At 42.1% G+C, this 20,329-nt stretch overlaps 1 protein-coding gene across 2 annotated transcripts in view; it reads left to right on the top strand.

Annotated features, from left to right (window-relative positions):
• LOC121553440 (glutamate receptor ionotropic, delta-1) overlaps nucleotides 1-15,243 on the top strand; it is a 396,191-nt gene extending 380,948 nt beyond the window's left edge. The window contains exons 11-15 of one of the 2 annotated variants that reach the window (XM_041866541.1): nucleotides 4,599-4,794; nucleotides 6,153-6,319; nucleotides 11,166-11,406; nucleotides 12,823-12,961; nucleotides 13,922-15,243. In XM_041866541.1, the coding sequence (XP_041722475.1) occupies nucleotides 4,599-4,794; nucleotides 6,153-6,319; nucleotides 11,166-11,406; nucleotides 12,823-12,961; nucleotides 13,922-14,328 (1,150 nt within the window). In that variant the 3' untranslated portion in view covers nucleotides 14,329-15,243. The remainder of the gene's footprint in view (nucleotides 1-4,598; nucleotides 4,795-6,152; nucleotides 6,320-11,165; nucleotides 11,407-12,822; nucleotides 12,962-13,921) is intronic. The other variant, XM_041866540.2, reaches the window with a different exon arrangement.
• The last annotated feature ends 5,086 nt before the right edge of the window (nucleotides 15,244-20,329 follow it).

The following is a 20,329-nucleotide window of genomic DNA, read 5'->3' as shown; positions in this document are numbered from 1 at the left end:
CATCACATGTGAGAATTTCAGGAAGTAGCGCTTTGCCTGTAGCACCTTTGTCCATGTGTACTGGCTTTTTTCTTCAGTGTTATGGCATAATGATTTCTTTGTTAGATTGTAAGTACAACTCACTCTATTGCTGGCCTGTTGCGGTGGCAGAAATAAGAACACTGCTGAAAATAAGAGCTACTGTCACAATGAACTGTGAGAGTGCTAAACAACACCCTCTCTTAAAAACCTAAGCTAACAAATTGAATTATTTTAAGATGGTCATACCGCACATATTTAACCCCTTATTTTTGTTGGCACAAAACTACCTCCATACTTCCATTTGTATTTATGGGTTACTTTCAGACGAGTCCCGTGACACTTGGGGGTCATAGAACAAAACAATTGAACACCATTATGTTTGTGAGAGTCTCCCCTTTCCATAGTGGTGTTAAGTTGCGTCAATTCAAATCTGGTATTAGGAACAAAAGAGGTCAATACACGTCTTCTAAATAGACTAGTATTTTAATTAATGCAAACCACTTCAATGGTAAATATGAAGTTCGTATATACGGGTCCACTGAAATACCACGCAGGGCACTCAGAGAACTAAGCCATTGTTATGAGTTCTTCTTAAAATACTCTGACAGAGATAGTTCCCGCTCCCTGCTGGCCAATCAGAGTAGAGACTGAGCGTGGTTTAGACTTACTCAGCCAATCGTTGGCGCACAGGCTGGTCCCAGCCCCTTGGCGCTCCACTGTTGCACACTGTTGCCAGGCATAAGTTTGTTATCATCACAACCTGTAGAGTCATCACCCATAGACACTGTTCCCCTGTACCTACGTCCTTGGACGGTTCACAGATCACAAAGAGGCAGTGTTCGTGTCTGTGAGAAATACAAGTCTTATCTCATCCTACCCCCTAACGTTCCTCACATGAATCACAGCTTGTTATGTGAAACAATTTATATCAGTACAGTACAAACCCTTTATGTTTAATCATTAATGCATTCTTTCTAAGCTAGTCATCACATCTAGATCCCCACAGTGGGGTCATATTTGTTTGTAGCTCAAATGGTTCAGACCCTACAGACAGAAGTTGGCACACAGTTGACTTCAGACGAGTCCCGTGGGGGTCGTAGAGCAAAACGGAGAACACCATCGTGTTTGTGAGAGTCTCCCCTTTTCATAATAGTTTGTAGGCCAAACCGTTCGGAGGCTACAGACGTTTTTGTGAGAAGACTGATTTTCGGGATGTCTCATGGTCTGACAAACACCGCTGTAACTCAGCCACTTTCCACCACAGATGCAGAAGGCCTGATATCTCTAGCTTAAACTGACAGATTTTGATGGGGATTGTTTTATTATGTTACTTAGATTGACGCACAGGTCACAAGGATTATAACATGTCACAGTGACATTGAGTTAGCATTTGTTATTATGGAATATGGCTGCACTGTATTATTGTGCAACACGTCTGGGAATCGCTGTGAAAGATTATATTCCTTCGTTCTTTTAATGAATGTCTTCATTATAATTGATTGAAAAAAGCTCATTTGAGTATCTGTACAGTAAATGTTACACAGATTTACTCATTTTATGGTCACATTAATTTTTTCCTATCATCTCTAAACCGTTCACAGTAATGTCTAATTAATGCCGTAATTGCTTTAGATGAAGAAGACCTGGCAGAGTTTTACATGTTGTTAGCCAGCACTGTAGGTAGGCTAAAGCACACAGGAGGCTGGCGAGAGAGGACGGCTCATAATAATGACTGGAATTAAAGTGAATCGAATGGTATCAAACACAAGGAAACCATGTGTTTGATGTGTCGATACCATTCCATTCATTCCATTCCAGCCATTACTGTGAGCCCGTCCTCCCCAATTAAGGTGCCACCACAGTCTGTACTACAGCAACACTTGATTAAAGACTGAAGCAAGTACATTTTTAGTGATCCAATTGACATTTTAGTCATTTAGCAGACGCTCTTATCCAGAGCGACTTACAATTAGTGAGTGCGTACATTTTTCATACTGGCCCCCCGTGGGAATCAAACCCACAACCCTTGTGTTGCAAGCGCCATGCTCTACCAACTGAGTGACCATGTACAGAAGTACATGGTCGCTTTAGGCAAGGTGTTGGTCATGTACAGTCTATTCAGAAAGTATTCAGACCCCTTGACTTTTTCCACATTTTGGATTAAAATCCCTCATCAATCTACACACAATACCCCATAATGACAAAGCATTTTATTTTATTTTTTTTCTGCAAATGTATTAAAAATAAAAACTGAAATTTCACATTTACATAAGTATTCAGACCCTTTACTCAGTACTTTGTTGAGGCACCTTTGGCAGCGATTACAGCCTTGAGTCTTCTCGGGTATGAAGCTACAAGCTTGGCACACCTGTATTTGGGGAGTTTCTCCCATTCTTCTCTGCAAATCCTCTCAAGCTCTGTCAGGTTGGATGGAGAGCTCATTTCAGGTCTCTCCAGAAATGTTCGATCAGGTTCAAATCCAGGCTCTGGCTGGGCCACTCAAGGACATTCAGAGACTTGTCCCGAAGCCACTCCTGCATTGTCTTGGCTGTGTGCTTTGGGTCGTTGTCCTGTTGGAAGGTGAACCTTCGCCCCAGTCTGAGGTCCTGAGCGCTCTGGAGCAGGTTTTCATCAAGGATCTCACAGTACTTTGCTCCGTTCATCTTTCCCTCGATCCTGACTAGTCTCCCAGTCCCTGCCGCTGAAAAACATCCCCACAGCATGATGCTGCCACCACCTTGCTTCACCGTCGGTGCCTGGTTTCCTCCAGATGTGACGCTTTGCATTCAGGCCAAAGAGTTCAATCTTGGTTTCATCAGGCCAGAGAATATTTTTTCTCATGGTCTGAGAGTCCATTAGGTGCCTTTTTACAAACTCCAAGCGGCTGTCATGTGCCTTTTACTGAGGAGTGGCTTCCATCTGGCCATTCTACCATATAGGCCTGATTGGTGGAGTGCTGCAGAGATGGTTGTCCTTCTGGAAGGTTCTCCCATCTCCACAGAGGACTATGGAGCTCTGTCAGATTGACCATCGGGTTCTTGGTCACTTCCCTGACCAAGGCCCTTCTTCCCTGATTGCTCAGTTTGGCTGGGCGGGCAGCTTTGGGAAGAGTCTTAGTGGTTACAAACTTCTTCCATTTAAGAAATGTTTTGGTACCCTTCCCCAGATCTGTGCCTCGACACAATCCTGTCTCGGAGCTCTACGGACAATTCCTTTGACCTCATGGCTTGGTTTTTACTCTGACATGCACTGTCAACTGCGGGACCTTATTTAGACAGGTTTTTTGCCTTTCCAAATCATGTCCAATCAATTTAATATACCTTAGGTGGACTCCAATCAAGTTGTAGAAACATCTCAAGGATGATCAATGGAAACAGGATACACCTGAGCTCAATTTCAAGTCTCATTTCAAAGGGTCTGAATACTTATGTAAATAAGGTATTTCTTTTTTTATTTGTAATAAATGTGCAAAAATTTCTTGAAACCTGTCTTCGCTTTGTCATTATGGGGTATTGTGTGTAGATTGATGAGGAAAACATTTTATTTAATTCATTTTAGAATAAGGCTGTAACGAAACAAAATGTGGAAAAAGTAAAGGGGTCTGAATATATGAAAGGGCTATTTGACCAAGAAGGAGAGTGATGGAGTGCTGCATCAGATGACCTGGCCTCCACAATCACCCGACCTCAACCCAATTGAGATGGTTTGGGATGAGTTGGACCGCAGAGTGAAGGAAAAGAAGCCAACAAGTGCTCAGCATATGTGGGAACTCCTGGTTGATCTGGTTGAGAGAATGCCAAGAGTGTGCAAAGCTGTCATCAAGGCAAAGGGTGGCTACTTTGAAGAATCTCAAATATAAAATATATTTTGATTTTTTTAACACTTGTTTGGTTTCTACATGATTCCATGTGTGTTATTTCATAGTTTTGATGTCTTCACTGTTATTCTACAATGTAGAAAATAGTAATAATAAAGAAAAACCCTTGAATGAGTAGGTGTGTCCAAACTTTTGACTGGTAATGTATATTTGCAATAATCCTGTCCAATTGGCATTCTTAACTTCTCCTGGCATGTATCTAAAAATACATTTATTGTGCAGTGCACAAATGACACTGGAGTAGATACATTACTGAGTTACAGTACTTTGTAATGAGTCTTGTCCATTCTTAATTTTCTATGACAAGGCATCAACACTCGCCATTTAACAACACCTCTGCTCAATTTTCTTCATTTCTTTCCAGTAAGTTAGTGGATTTGAAAAGATACATAGGCACAACTTCAAGTGCTAAAGGCGGTATTTGGTTGAATCCCAGTTTTCTACTAGTATGCATTTAGAGGTGCTGTGTCCCAGTTACCCTGAGAAGTGAACGTTTGCATACCTGAAGTAAGAGAACGTTTGCATACCTGAAGTAAGAGAACATTTGCATACCTGAAGTAACGCATTAGATCACAAATACATGTTGGAGTTGGTGTAGCAATAATCCAGTGTACTGTGTATTCTTGAAAACTACATTCTGGTCGCATAGGTCGACCTCCAACAGCAACCCCACATGTGACCCATTTCCTTTGCCCCCCAGGACGTTCCAGGACTTGTCCAAGCAGATGGACCTAGCCTATGGAACAGTGAGAGACTCAGCAGTGTACGAGTACTTCAGAGCCAAAGGCACCAACGCTCTGGAGCAGGACAGCACCTTCGCTGAGCTCTGGAGAACCATCAACAAGAACAACGGACATGAACACTCAGTCTCCAGCCCCTCTGAAGGCATCCGCAAGGTGAGCTCAGGGACAGCCATGTCTGAATTCATAGATTTCAGCAAACTGGAGCCACCTAACAACGTTTTTCCAGATGAGTGAAAATGAACGGTATATGTTTAATTCTAAATCACTCCAGCTATACAAGGTAAAGTACTATCAGGACACACACAAAAACAGAACAATGCAGTGCATACTATGATGTGCATAGAGAGACAGTTGAATGGTGTGGCAATACCCGTAGTGTTCTGCAGATACTTGGTGTAATGGTAAATTAAACCAGATACTTAGTGAGGTAAATTGCATTATGTCTTTGTGCTTAAAATGAAAGCATGTTGGATGAACAGCAATCTTAGTTATACATTCAAAACGTTACAGATGTAGTATCTTATCTTGATCACTCTTTTGTTGCTGAGATTTTTCGTGCACAGCAAACTTGTAGTGGATTCAAGGTTTAAAACTACTTCTAAAGTTTGTAATTTACACTTTAAAATGCCAGACTTAATTTGCCCTAACTAAAAATGTATCAACCCCTACAAAAAATGTCCATTAATTATAATCCACATAATAGTTCACATCACAGGAGGCTGGTGGCACCTTAATTGGGGAGAACGGGCTCGTGGTAATGACTGGAGCGGAATCAGTGGAATGGTATCAAATACATCAAACACATGGTTTCCAGGTGTTTGATGCCATTCCATTAACTCCGTTCCGGACATTATTATGAGCTGTTCAGCAGCATCCACTGGTTCACATTTCCTGTTGCTGCAGTATTATTTTCCTGCTGTAGCAAACTGGCTCAAATTCAGATCCTACATCTGTATAGCCATTAAACTGAGATACTGTTCAGTGCGAATGGTAAATGAGAAGATTTAAATTAAGAATCCGATGGGAAAATACTTTTTTCTGACTTTCTTTTGGGGTTTCGTTTTCCTTCAGGACCTTGTGCAGTACAACAAATATGTGTACGGACAGGCTGCTCAGGGTTTTATTATTTATTTGTGATGTTATCTTGGAATACCTGGGATTCTTGGAAAAGTGCCAGGATAAACAGAGCAAAACAAATTCACACTCAGCAAGAATTGAAGAGATTCTGTTGCTGTTCTTGTTAGTCTGGATAAATGTAATGGTCAAGCGATCCACTTTATACCCTGACAACGCAGATGTGCCATGTTCACTTTGTTCACATTAGCTAATGCCACAGTGAACAGCACTGACTGGTTATGACTGACTGTAATGGACTTGAAAATAGACTGTGGTTAAGTTTGTGATTAAGGCTGGTGATCATTGGATGCATGTGTGTTTCTGTGTACATGTCTGTTTTCCCCATTTGTTTCCGATCTCCTCTCAATATAACCCCTGTGTATATCCTTCCCCAGGCGAAGAGAGAATCCTTTGCCTTCCTGTGGGACATGGCTGTGGTGGAGTATGCTGCTCTGACAGATGATGACTGCACCCTGACGGTGACCGGCAACAGTATGAGCAGTAAGGGCTACGGCCTGGCCCTGCAGCACGGCAGCCCCTACAGAGACCTCTTCTCCCAGAAGTGAGTGCCCCCTTCCAGCCAACCCACCCCAACAGCCACTTACAGTATTTCTGTTGCTGTACTGTAGATGGGTGGTTCCACAAATAGAGTGTATTTTATGTCCTTGTGACATTGTGTGTAGTTTTCGATAAACACTCAATTTAAGAGTTGGATTACATACATCTACGCTATAACTAAGCTAAACCATGTTAGAAATTCCAATGGTAGTTTGTTTTCTTTCAAATAAAGGCTGCGGATCTGAAGGAAACCGCCCCATTCTGCCCATGTCCCGCCCCCCTGGAAGCCTCTTCCCCAGAGCAAAAAATCTGTATCAAGTTCTGCGCGTCATGTTTCTTTAAATCCGTATAATGTTTCTTCACATTTCTCACTGTCAATTATTGTTAATGACAATTCTTCAAGTTTTCCGGTGAAACGTCCATGCAGCATCTTCATGCCAACCATTTGATTTCAATCAGTTTCATGGGAATATGCATTTAGATCTTCTTGAGTTATGTATAGTGTTGTTTCAAAGTACGGTGTTGTTTTAATTATGTACAGTGAGCAAATTTGAGAGCAGATGGTGTTAACAAACTGTAGAATAACTGTGTTTTGTTTCAATCAAAGCACATATTTTGCCTAGTGGCGCACTGTTGAGTTTTGTGCGACCATTCGCACAATCATCCTAAAATCTCATAAGAAATGAGGAGGTGTTTGTTTGTCTTACCGTAATGTTATACTATGCTATTATATTCAGTTATTTTATGTAGAGGACTATTATATGTGATCTTACAGATATTGATTCAGCATTGAGCTAACTTTATTAAATGAGTACCACTCTCCAATCATCGCTGAAATCCGCCAGAGTGGTTTGTTCTCTGGGAAGCTGAACAAGTAGAGCAGATGCTGTGTGTAAAGTAGAGAATCCCGCATAAGCTTCAGATTTTCTGCAATCAGGAAGAGGGTTCCAAACCGCAGCCACTCCTTTAAACTAAATTAGTTTGCCAGTTTGTCATGTCATGTTTGTCTGACTTCTAGGAAGATTTTAACCCACTTAACCCCAACATTTCCCCAAGTTTTAACCATCATTGTAAAGCCCTAGTTATTTTGTTGCTTTAACAAAGTAATTTCTAAAGATTATTATTTATTTCATGTGATTAATGATAAATGTACATTTGTCCCTCAGGTTTGAGGTCAACCTGTTTACTTGAACTTAAAGGGATAGTGCAAGAATTTGGCAATTAAGCCCTTTTTCTACATACCCAGTCAGACGAACTCATGGATAAAATGTGTATGTTTCTGCTTGCAGTTTGAAGTAAGTTGAAGGTAGTTTCGCGAGCCATTGCTGACTAGTATTAGCGCAATGACTGGAAGTCTACCAGAACAGCTAGCATGCTTCTTTAAAAATAAACATTGAACATCTAATAGTCAAATCAGGTTATCAATCAACCTACCAGGGTAGTTACAAACAGTACAAGAATGAAATCATCAACATTTATTGATCATATCTTTACTAATGCTGTAGAAATTTGTTTGAAAGCAGTATCCAAATCCATCGGATGTAGTGATCACAATATAGTACCCATATCCAGGAAACCAAAGTTCCAAAGGCTGGGCCTAATATTGTGTATAAGTTTTGTGATGATTCCTATGTTATTGATGTGAAGAATATTTGTTGGTCTGTGGTGTGTAATGACGAGAAACCAGACGCTGAACATGACACATTTATGAAATTGCTTATCCCAGTTACTAATAAGCATGCACCCATTAAGAAAATTACTGTTCAATCCCCATGGATTGATGAGGAATTGAAAAATGGTATGGTTGAGAGGGATGAGGCAAAAGAGATGGCAAATAGGTCTGGCTGTACAACCGATTGGCTAACGTACTGCAAATTGAGAAATCATGTGACTAAACTGAATAAAAAGAAGAAGAAACAACACTATGAAACAAAGATAAATGACATAAAGAATTATAGTAAAAAGCTTTGGAGCACCTTAAATGACATTTTGGGCAAAAAGGCTTGTAAACTGTCATGGTCAAAACATATTTATACAAGAGTAGCTAGAATGGGGAGAAGTCTGTCTATAATAAAGCCCTTTCTTAACAGCACTATCAACAAGGCAGGTCCTACAGGCCCTAGTTTTGTCGCACCTGACTACTGTTCAGTTGTGTGGTCAGGTGCCACAAAGAGGGAAAATGCAATTGGCTCAGAACAGGGCAGCATGGTTGGCCCTTGGATGTACACAGAGAGCTAACATTAATAATATGCATGTCAATCTCTCCTGGCTCAAAGTGGAGGAGAGATTGACTTCATCACTACTTGTATTTGTGAGAGGCATTGACATGTTGAAAGCACCGAGCTGTCTGTTTGAATTACTGGCACACAGCTCGGACACCAATGCATACCCCATAAGACATGCCACCAGAGGTCTCTTCACAGTCCCCAAGTCAAGAACAGACTATGGGAGGCGCACAGTACTACATAGAGCCATGACTACATGGAACTCTATTCCACATCAAGTAACTCATGCCAGCAGTAAAATTAGTTTAAAAAAACACACCTTATGGAACAACAGAGACTGTGAAGCAACACAAACACATGGATTTTGTGTTGTAGATATTTGGTAGTAGAGTAGAGGCCTGAGGGCACACACTTAATATGTTGTGAAATCTGTAATTACATTTACGTCATTTAGCAGACGCTCTTATCCAGAGTGACTTACAGGAGCAATTAGGGTTAAGTGCCTTGCTCAAGAGCACATCAACAGTTTTTTCACCTAATCGGCTCGGGGATTCAAACCAGCAACCTTTCAGTTACTGGCACAACACTCTTAACCACTAAGCTACCTGCCGCCCCATGTTTTTAAAATGTATAACTCCCTTAATTTTGCTGGACCCCAGGAAGAGTAGCTGCTGCATTGGCAGGAACTAATGGGGATCCATAATTAATACGAATACAAATACAATTAGTGTAAAAGCCGGTGAGCTGGTTCTACTCTTTTTGCCATTTTCTGGTGTTTTGTGGTGAAAAACTCACGAGTGCATTGAGCATAACACACCAACACTATTATCCATAGATAGATAGGCTAGAAAAGTTTTAGCAAGTTCAATGTTTGTGTTAAGCTTGCATTCAATTGCCCCTCCCTGTTGCACACAACAAGCTTCCATCCTCGCTGTTACAAGGGGAGCTATGGCTGATTTAAGATGAAATTGCCAACCCTGTTACGGTCAACCCTGTTGCCTTTTATCGTGTTTTTTTTATATACCTCTGGTGATGGGAAAACATGTTTTTTATGAAGTTGAACATGTGCTCTTTATGACAGAATGTTAAAAATAGGTGAAATAAATATATTTTTTTGATAAAATTACACTATCCAAAAGGCACTCATGACACATGTACTAAATGGGGAAAACTTGAATGATGATTACTTATAAGTGTGAATATACAGTTTTGTAGCTTATGTGTGGTGTGTGGTTGTGAAGGGGGATACATAAAGATCCTGTGAGAAGCCATCACCTTGGGTGGGAGAGATGCACTGTTTTTGTTAACGTTTCAGCCACTTTGCCATCATTCTCTTATATCCATTCTCATCCATACTGTAAGATTACTAATGGGCTCTCTGTAGTCTTTCATCATCAGGCTGGCAGTCAGTCACCATTTTCCTGGCCACATTCTTAGTTTAAAGGACTGTTATTAATCTTCTCTTATGGCCAGTTTGATATAACTCGAACATGGTTTTTACACTGGGTACAGTATAGGGTTAGGTTTAGGGCTCTTATGGTGACCGTATTACCACCACACCGGAAGTCACAAGTGATGACCGCAGTCAAATTCCACTTGACCGTTTAGTCACAGTGACTAGGCTTCTCCAAGCTCTGATGCTGCTGATGGTCATAGTAGGCTACCAAACTTGCTAATTGCCTGATACTCAGCACTCTATTGTCCCACTAATCACTCTGAAATCAATGCAAATATGATCGAAAATCAAATCAAACACTTCATGAGAGCCCATGAGCTCATGTTGCACAATGTTTCTGATGACCTCTATTAAAAAGAGGAGGATCCCATCAGCTTTCTATAGGCTAGGCCTACTATATTTATTTCTCAACTTTCTTAATATTAAGCACATTGCTTCGCTTTACAACAGGACTATAGCCTACCTGGCTAGCATGAAAATGAACCACGGGAAAAGCGTCCTTCATTCACTATTTAAGTGCATAGATGACATGTCTTTTTTTTCCCTGCCCCTGCCAGATCACGGCCTAACATTAATATTAATAAGGACAACTCAGAGTATGCTATTCTGTTCTTCTGAAATAGACTACATTTTCTTCATATTATGTTTCTTTTGGCCTGTCGAAAATAAATTATGGATTTATTGTGATGGTAGGCTTTTTAAAATGTAGATGTTCCAAAGGTCTGCATTAGTGGCTAAATGTATTTATGTTAATTAACGGTCAATCACCGTGAGGCCGGCAGTTATTTGCTTGACAATCACAGGCTGAAAAAATGTCATGACCGCCACAGCCCTAGGTAGGTTACACAATAACCTCTCTACATTGTAATATTTTACATTAATAAACATCCGCACTGGGCACACACTGGTTGAATCAACTTTGTTTTCACGTCATTTTAATGAAATTACGTTGAACCAACGTGCAATAGACATTGAATTGATGTCTGTGCCCAGTGGGTCTCCTCTACCAGTAATCTGTCATTTTCACAACTGAGTCCAATATAATTCACTCTATTTAATTTGATCCTATCACAAATGTTTGAATAGGGAATTCGCTCTTGCGGGCTACCCACCCTAGTGCTTTCAGTGCAGACACAGAACTATAAAACTCTTCTATCTGTGTTTGTCAGGATTCTGGAGCTGCAGGAAAAAGGGGACCTGGACATCCTGAAACAGAAGTGGTGGCCCAGGAAGGGCCGATGTGACCTGGACAGCCACTCAGAGGCCCAGCCAGAGGGCAGGGCTCTGAGGCTCCACAGCTTCGCTGGGGTCTTCTGCATCCTGGCAGCAGGGCTGCTGCTGGCCTGCCTGGTGGCCGCCCTGGAGACCTGGTGGAGCAGCAACCGCTGCCGGCGTGAGCAGCCCAAAGAGGTGACCGAGAACGCAGCCCCGACCCAGGGCCCAGACCCACCGCGGCCCCTCCCCAGGCCCAGGTCGAGACCCAGACCCCCGGGTCCCTGGGTCCTGCCCAGATTCTGCCACTGCCACACTCTACTTTATGGATCCAGGCACAGACACCAGCCCCAATTTAGTAGAGCTCCAGTAGACACAGTTATAGGTGTGCCCTAACAATAGTCCAAATTGATGTGATCGTTTCATCTTGTCTTTGGGTGGGAGAGAAGTGGGTTTGGGTGGTTTGTTTGAAGCTCTTCTTCTCTCCAGTTTTTTTGTATTTCAAAAGTGCCTTGGAGGGATCATTCAGAAACGTAAACATGCAATTAATTGCTTGTTTTTGCTTGTTTCTGCTGAAAAGTACAAATTCATTATCATTATCATTATCATGGATGGCAATAATGATTAGCGCAAAAAATATGAATAATGACAACAAGTATGTTGGTCAACTGATTCAACAGCGTTGTACTTCTGGGTAGATATGTGCTGCCTCAGTCGTGCAAATGCTCCCTTTAGCTCATCCATTCAAGTCTTACTGCTTTCAAATAACTTTATCACAACACGTGCAAGAAACTGAGCAGCCTCTGTGGATGTGGCGTCCAGAGATCAAAGGCTTGGCATGGATCCCTAAACTAAAGTGTGAGCAAACGAGATGCTAGCATTGACCTGTCTGTTTGATTGGACGATACAATAATGCAATAAGATAAAAAATTTTTAAAAAGCACTTAATGTAAGGATATTGTCATGAATATAGAGCATTAGATTATAGAGTGATGACCTAAACGGTCCCACTTTATTTGAAGTGCATCTTATGAAGGCTTCACAAAGCATTCATATAGGCTTTATAAGCACTACTACATAAATGGGTCACAAATCATTTATAACCGTATTTCATGCTCTATAAAGGATTAATAAATGTGAACAAATAAATTGATGGGTGTGTCACACAATTATAAATTATGCCACATTATGAAAAGCAATATACTTACCTTGGCATCAAAGTGTGGATGTTCAGTCATTACGAGCATGTTATATGGTTATCGATGATTTGCAAAGCATCTACAGTATGTAGTGCTTATGAAGCCTATATGAAGGCTTTAAAACGGGACCTTTAAACATTACCCATTTAATATCCGATAGTGTAATACTCCATTATAAATGTGTCATTGGATGTCATAACCTATCATGACCTTCAATGGCAGGTGTTCTTACACTCTTATGACAGCTACAGCATATGCAGGCAATATGACAACAATTTCCAGTAAATTGTGCCCCGGTACATAATAATCCCTGGTCATTCTACTGAGTGACGTCTTATTGCAATTATATGTCAATGTCCAGATACACAGCCATGCTGGTTATTTACGTACTGTATGATTGTGTGATCCCGTGCAGGTCACTAAGGACTACAGTCTGGAAAGGGTTTTTGGTCCATTGACATATAATGACATTACAAGTGCTTCACCGGAAGGCAGGCGTGACATGTGGACAGACAGAGAGAGAGACTGGGAGGAGGCAGAGACTTTTGACACAGGTCAGGAGAGACCTGAGATATACGGGGCACTGTATGGGGTTGGGGAAGTGGGGGGTCAGATAGGGTTGGGGGGGCATGGGCGATGAGTAGGAGTAGATATGTATCGCTTCACCGGTCATCTCACTCCATGGTCTCTCCTGTTGTTTGGCATTTTGTCTTTGCGTTATGATTTAAACATCATGGGAAATGTTGGAACAATGAGAGGAAGGAGAAGCAGCCAAGAGGCCATACGTTTGGCTGTGTTTTTCTGTGCAGTAGATTTTTCTGCGCACTCTCTTACCCATAACATTTATTTTGGCACTTTTGGCTGCTTCTCACCTCCAAATTGCAACTTTTGGAGTAGTGAATGATGAAAAATACAGTGAGACTTTCAACAAATTATTTATTCAAATGATTGTAGGTCTTTGTCTCCTACATTTTGTCTATCTTGTCCCATAAAATGTGATGCATTGACATTGTATGCCCATCTGAACCAGTCATTTTATAAATATGCTCTTCATGCAGTAGTGTGCTGCATAGATACATGCATTTCAAGAAAGGCATTCTACTGAATGAAGACACATCTTGGTAATAGTTAATTTGAAATGTGGAGACAAGTTTAGAAATTACACATTCAATCATTTTGTTTTATGTTGTACCATTATGCCTTAATTTTGCAGCTTAGCTTGTGGTTGTAGCATAGTGTTGACGTGGGTTTGACGTTAGTGTTCCTTGAATAATATTGATTTGAAGTAATTCAACATTCAAGTTCCATATTATTCAAATTGGAAATGTAGTGTCAACAATGTGGATAATTAACCATGTTGTTAAATCGAACCATGTCTGATCACAGCTTCTTTCTTTCTCAATCCCTATTTTTCTGCCTTTTTCACTTTTCTTGCACTTCTCCTCCCTTACAACCTATGTCTGTGTATCTCTCTCCCTCTCTCCCTCTCCCCCTCTCTCTCTCTCTCTATCTAGGACAAAGAGGTGAATCTAGAGCAGGTACACCAGCGTTTGAACAGCCTCCTGGACGAGGACATGGCGCACAAGCAGCTGCCGGGCCAATCTATCGAGATCTCTGCCCTGGACATCGGCAGCATGCAGCCCAGCCAGTCCCTGGAAGGCCTGCCTTCACGGGACCACTACCCGATCAACCACAGGGGGTCGCTCTCTGTGACCACCTTCCTCCAGGAGGGACATGGGGCAGGAAGGACACTCGGCAGGGGCTCTGGCAGAACCCTCCCCCTACCCCTCAGCAGCGCCACCATGCCCTCTATCCGCTGCAAACACAGGGCGCCCAACGGGGGGCTCTTCCGACAGAGCCCCATCAAGATGCCAATGTCATACCAGTCAGTGCCCGGAGGACCCATTCCAGAAGCCATTGATGGAAACCACGGGACTTCCATCTGAGCACTCAGCCTCAGCCCAATCACAGACACTTAAACCCCATGTTGTCTGGTTCTAACATGCATCCTTTGTCCTGATCCTGTCCACACTCTGATTGAGCCTACATTTTTAGAAAGGTGTAGACGATTAAAAGACACATTGTGATCTGACCGTGATCTGGATGTAAACAGATCTGGACAGTGAAAGCATAAATCATCATTATACCGCCCTCTAAAACCATTGACAGGTGGCACCATTGACTTATGGCATGAATATGTGTCTTAAAATTTTAAATATATATATTTTGAAAGAATATCTGTCAAATAATTTGCATACATGGAGGGACCAGGAAGTCTGGTCACAATGCGGACACAGTGGATGGATAAGACACATTTGTAGATGTATGTCTGAAAATGTGGGCCCAATCAGAATGTGGACACAGGACTCATGTTAGAACCAGGTATATATGGGGCTTCAGGCTCGGCTGTGGTGAGCTATACAGAGTGAATTGTGAGAGGTGGTATAAATATGGATGGCAAGAAAATGTTTTTTTTTTAACCGCTGAGGAAATATGGAGGAAAACAACATGAGGAAAATGACTTTCATGTACATATTTGTAATTATGGACAACAAGAGGTGAGAAAATAAAAAAAAAGTGTATTTTGAATATTCTCAATTTTTTAAAGTTGAGTTTAAAAAACAGATACAAAAGTATTTAAACATGACTGTTTGAATGGATTTGTAAATTTTGTTCTAAATTAATAAAGGTGATAATTCCTTGTAGTTGTTTTCTAAGTGCCAAGTTCAAAGATGTTTTCTTTAAAATGAACATTATATGAATGTATCCAATTTATGAAAAGACACTTACTTCACACTTCAAAGACAGTGTAAAGAGTTGATTTGTTTAGTATGAAAACAATAAAAAATCATGATAAAAAAGTTCAAACTGTGTAGGCTACTTGGAGCCGTGTTAAGCCATGCCTTACATGTTGTCAAGTGCAGGTGTTGGTACAGGAAAGTATTGTTTTGGGGGGTGGGGGTCGAGGTGAGGAGGGGGTTATTTAAGATGTAGGGGAGGGACAGTTCATCTTTCTGCTCCTTAGGCAAGCACCATGGTCTTGTAGTGGATGCGAGCTTCAAGCCAGTGGAGTGTGCAGAGGAGTGGGGTGACATGGGAGAACTTGGGAAAAGTTGAAAACCATGTGGGCTGCAGCGTTCTGGATAAGTTGCAAGGGTTTGATGGCACAAGCGGGTAGCCCAGCCAACAGCGAGTTGCAGTAGTCCAGACGGGAGATGACAAGTGCCTGGATTAGGACCTGCGTCGCTTCCTGTGTGAGGTAGGGTCGTACTCTACGGCTGTTGTGTAGCATGAACCTGCAGGAGCGAGTCACTACTTTGATGTTTGCAGAGAATGACAGGGTGTTGTCGAGGGTTCACGCCAAGTTTCTTTGAGGGCGACACTGTGAAATTGCCAACAGTGATGGAGAGGTCTTTGAGCAGGCAGGCCTTCCCTGGGAGGAAGAGCAGCTCTGTCTTTTCGAGGTTGAGCTTGAGGTGGTGGGCCGACATCCAAACTGAGATATCTGCCAGGCACGCAGAGATGCGTGCCGGCACCTGGGTGTCAGAAGGGGGGAAGGAGAAAAGTAGTTGAGTGTCATCTGCATAGAAATGATAGGAGAGACCATGTGAGGATATGACGGAGCCGAGTGACTTGGTGTATAGAGAAAAGTGGAGAGGACCTAGAACCATGCCCTGGGGGACACCAGTCGTGGGAGTATGTGGTGCGGACACAGATCCTCTCCACGTCACCTGGTAGGAGCGCATTGCCAGGTAGGATGCAATTCAAAAGTTTGCAGAACCTGAGAGTAAGATCTGATGGTTCACAGTGTCGAAGGCAGCGGATAGATCTAAGAGGATGAGAACAGAGCAGAGAGTGTCAGCTTTGGCAGTGCGGAGAGCCTCCGTGACACAGAGAAGAGTAGTCTTGATTGTTTGACCCATCTTGAAGCCTGACTGGTTAGGGTCAAGAAGATCGTTCTGAGAGAGATAACGAGAGAGTTGATCAAAGACAGCACGCTCAAGTATTTTCGAAAGAAAAGAAAGAAGGGATACAGGTCTATAGTTTTTGAAGTCAGATGAGTCGAGTGTTGGTTTCTTGAGGAGGGGAGCGACTCTGGCCATTTTGAAGTCAGAGGGGACACAGCCAGTGGTCAGGGAGGAGTTGATGAGGGAAGTGAGGAATGGGAGAAGGTCTCCATTGATGGTCTGGAGAAAGGAGGAGGGGATGGGGTCGAGCGGGCAGGTTGTCGGGCAGCCAGACCTCACTTGTCACAGGATTTCATCTGGAGAGAGAGGGGAGAAAGAGGTCAAGGCGTAGGGTAGTTATGTGTGAGTGGGACCAGTTGACTCAATAGTCTGAGTGAATGAAGAGCGGATGTCGTCAACCTTCTTTTCAAAGTGGTTGACAAAGTCGCCCGCAGAGAGGGAGAAGGGAGGGGGAGGGGGTGGAAAATAGTTTCATAGGGATAGAGGCAGAAGCTTGACATTTAGAGTGATATAAAGTGGCTTTAGCAGTGGATACAGAGGAAGAGAAGGTACAGAGGAGGGAGTGAAAGGATGATAGGTACCCAAATGAACGAATGGCAGGAATCAACATAATTAAACATTAGATGACGCATTCTCTGGATGGGTCAGGTTAGTAATTTGTCGCTTACTGCATTAGTTTTTACTAAACAGTACGTTCTAAATAGTATGTAGTACAATTAGTAGGCTACACAGTATGCAGCAGGCGCCTAACTTGAAGGGAGGACAGGGGGGGTCATGATCTCTCGCAATATTAGAGACAGGCCAATTTGACCCCGTCAGTAATATACAGTACCTTGATGAATTTGATGGATTGGACATTATTTTCCCACCGTACTGTAGCTAATGGCTTTCTGTGGCTTTACACTAAACAATACTACTCCATTCATTTCTCATTTTATGCTTTTGGTTTGGCCAGGTCCTCAAAGGCTGTAGTTTCTGAAGGCAAAAAAAGTTGAGCAAGGCTTGTAAGGAGAACGGAGCAATATCTCCTCTCTTTCTTTCTCTCCTCTATCTTCTTAACAAACCCTTAATTCTGTGCGCTAACTTGTAACAAAATGAAGTAAAGTCGCATTTAACATGGTAAACTCATAAGCACGAATAAGAATTATATAGAACATGATATTTTTCAAATGGAGAACTTTTCTATTGTGAAATGACAAGATGCGCATCTTGTGTGTAAGCACTATTTCTCAAAATGAGTGATAATTGGTAACGGTTATATTGGCCTCATTTTCAAAGACAACTTTAGTAGTATTATAAACTTCGAAACAACTGGTTTCTAGTAGGCTACAAAATTAGAGATGAGCTGTTACTCTGAACCTCAGGCAGTAGGCTCAAGCGAGCTTGTTTTTCTCTCCAGTCAGATGCAGCGTGCCTGTCTCACAGACTCTGACCAGCAGCACCAAAGGGGGCTATGACTGAAAAAGTTTGGGAAGCACTGATCTAGCTAATGATTATCACAAATACAGATGGGCAACCCCAAGCTTCAGCCTATTTGCCTTGCAAAAGTATTCATCCCCCTTGGCGTTTTTCTTATTTTGTTGCATTACAACCTGTAATTTAAATTGATTTTTATTTGTATTTCATGTAATGGACATACACAAAATAGTCAAAATTGGTGAAGGGAAATTAAAATAATAACTTGTTTCAAAAAATTCAAAAAAATAAATAACGGAAAAGCGGTGCGTGCATATATATTCACCCCCTTTGCTATGAAGCCCCTAAATAAGATCTGGTGCAACCAATTACCTTCAGAAGTCACATAATTAGTTAAATAAAGTCCACCTGTGTGCAATCTAAGTGTCACATGATATGTCACATGATCTCAGTATATATACACCTGTTCTGAAAGGCCCCAGAGTCTGCAACACCAATAAGCAACTGGCACCACCAAGCCAGCGTCACCATGAAGACCAAGGAGCTCTCCAAACAGGTCAGGGACAAAGTTGTGGAGAAGTACAGATCAGGGTTGGGTTATAAAAAAATATCTGAAACTTTGAACATCCCACGGAGCACCATGAAATCCATTATTAAAAAATGGAAAGAATATGGCACCACAAAAAAACGTAATGCAACGTTCAATTAAACGGAAACAGTGCTGTTCTGAATGACCAGTTGAAAAATGAGGAAAAATGCACCACTACCCTTCAAATATGTCACTCATTGCTTCAAGCCACACCGTGTCACACCCACCAAACATAGGCTACCTCAAAGTCTGTTCAAGAACATTGAAGAACGTTTTGGGCAAACGTGTCGTTCAGTACAAGCCATTACGCAACGTAGCAAATGTTAAAATCGAACTGAATGCACCCCAGAACTGACTTTCTCACAATCGTTCCATAAAAAAATTGTCAAGTAGACCAACAGTTTAAAGTAATGCAGAAATGATTGGTATTTCAGTTGTGGTTTGGATATATTGACCAAATTATCAGGAAAGTTTGGGATGCATTTTCCCTTCAAAATGTACCAGGAACAACCCTATGAGGTTGTTGACCCCGTAACCCATTGACGCCCACCCCAATATGCCTCAGAAATCGACAATTAACTGCACCTCAGATTGCAGCCCAAATAAATGCTTCACAGAGTTCAAGTAACAGACACATCTCAATGTGATGTGTGATTTGAAGGAGTCAGGCGCAGGAGGGTAAATTACAGTATACAGAGTGTATTCCGTAATCCAGCGTCACCAGTCCAGTGTGCAAACAGGGGCACTGGAACTAACATGCACATGGGGAAAATACCCCGGCAATACAAAATACTGAGCTCAACCGAGCTACTAATCCTCACAATGAACAATCACCAACAAGGACAAGGGGGCAGAGGGAACACTTAAACACGTACTAATGAGGGGAATATGAACCAGATGTGTGTAATTGACAAGACAATACAAATGGAACGATGAGATATGGAGCGGCAGTGGCTAGTAAGCCGGTGACGACGAACGCCGAAGCCTGCCCGAACAAGGAGGGGAGGCAGCTTCGGAGGAAGTCGTGACACTCAACATCAACTGTTCAGAGGAGACTGCGTGAATCGGGCCTTCATGGTCGAATTGCTGTAAAGAAACCACTACTAAAGGACACCAAGAATAAGAAGAGACTTGCTTGGGCCAAGAAACACGAGCAATGGACATTAGACCAGTGGAAATCTGTCCTTTGGTCTGATGAGTCCAAATTTGAGATTTTGGGTTCCAACCGCCGTGTCTTTGTGAGACGCAGAGTAGGTGAACAGATGATCTCCGCATGTGTGGTTCCCACCGTGAATCATGGAGGAGGAGGTGTGATGTGTGGGGGTGCTTTGCTGGTGACACTGTCAGTGATTTATTTAGAATTCAAGGGACACTTAACCAGCATGGCTACCACAGCATTCTGCAGCGATACGCCATCCCATCTGGTTTGCGCTTAGTGGGACTATCATTTGTTTTTCAACAGGACAATGACCCAACACACCTCCAGGCTGTGTAAGGGCTATTTGACCAAGAAGGAGAGTGATGGAGTGCTGCCTCCACAATCACCCAACCTCAACCCAATTGAGATGGTTTGGGATGAGTTGGACCACAGAGTGAAGGAAAAGCAGCCAACAAGTGCTCAGCATATGTGGGAACGCCTTCAAGACTGTTGTAAAAGCATTCCAGGTGAAGCTGGTTGAGCGAATGCCAAGAGTGTTCAAAGCTGTCATCAAGGCAAAGGGTGGCTACTTTGAAGAATCTCAAATATAAAATATATTTTGATTTGTTTAACACTTCTTTGGTTACTACATGATTCCGTATGTGTTATTTCATAGTTTTGATGTCTTCACTATTATTCTACAATGTAGAAAATAGTAAAAAATAAAGAAAAACCCATGAATGAGTAGGTGTCCAAACCTTTGACTGGTACTGTGTGTGAAATTGAAATGTGCAACCAGGCCTATAAAGTA

Source organism: Coregonus clupeaformis, chromosome 37, assembly GCF_020615455.1.
Source record: "Coregonus clupeaformis isolate EN_2021a chromosome 37, ASM2061545v1, whole genome shotgun sequence".
In the NCBI taxonomy this organism is placed as follows: domain Eukaryota; kingdom Metazoa; phylum Chordata; class Actinopteri; order Salmoniformes; family Salmonidae; genus Coregonus; species Coregonus clupeaformis.
The sequence above is the reverse complement of the archived record's forward strand: the minus strand, read 5'-3'. Positions and strand labels throughout refer to the sequence as shown.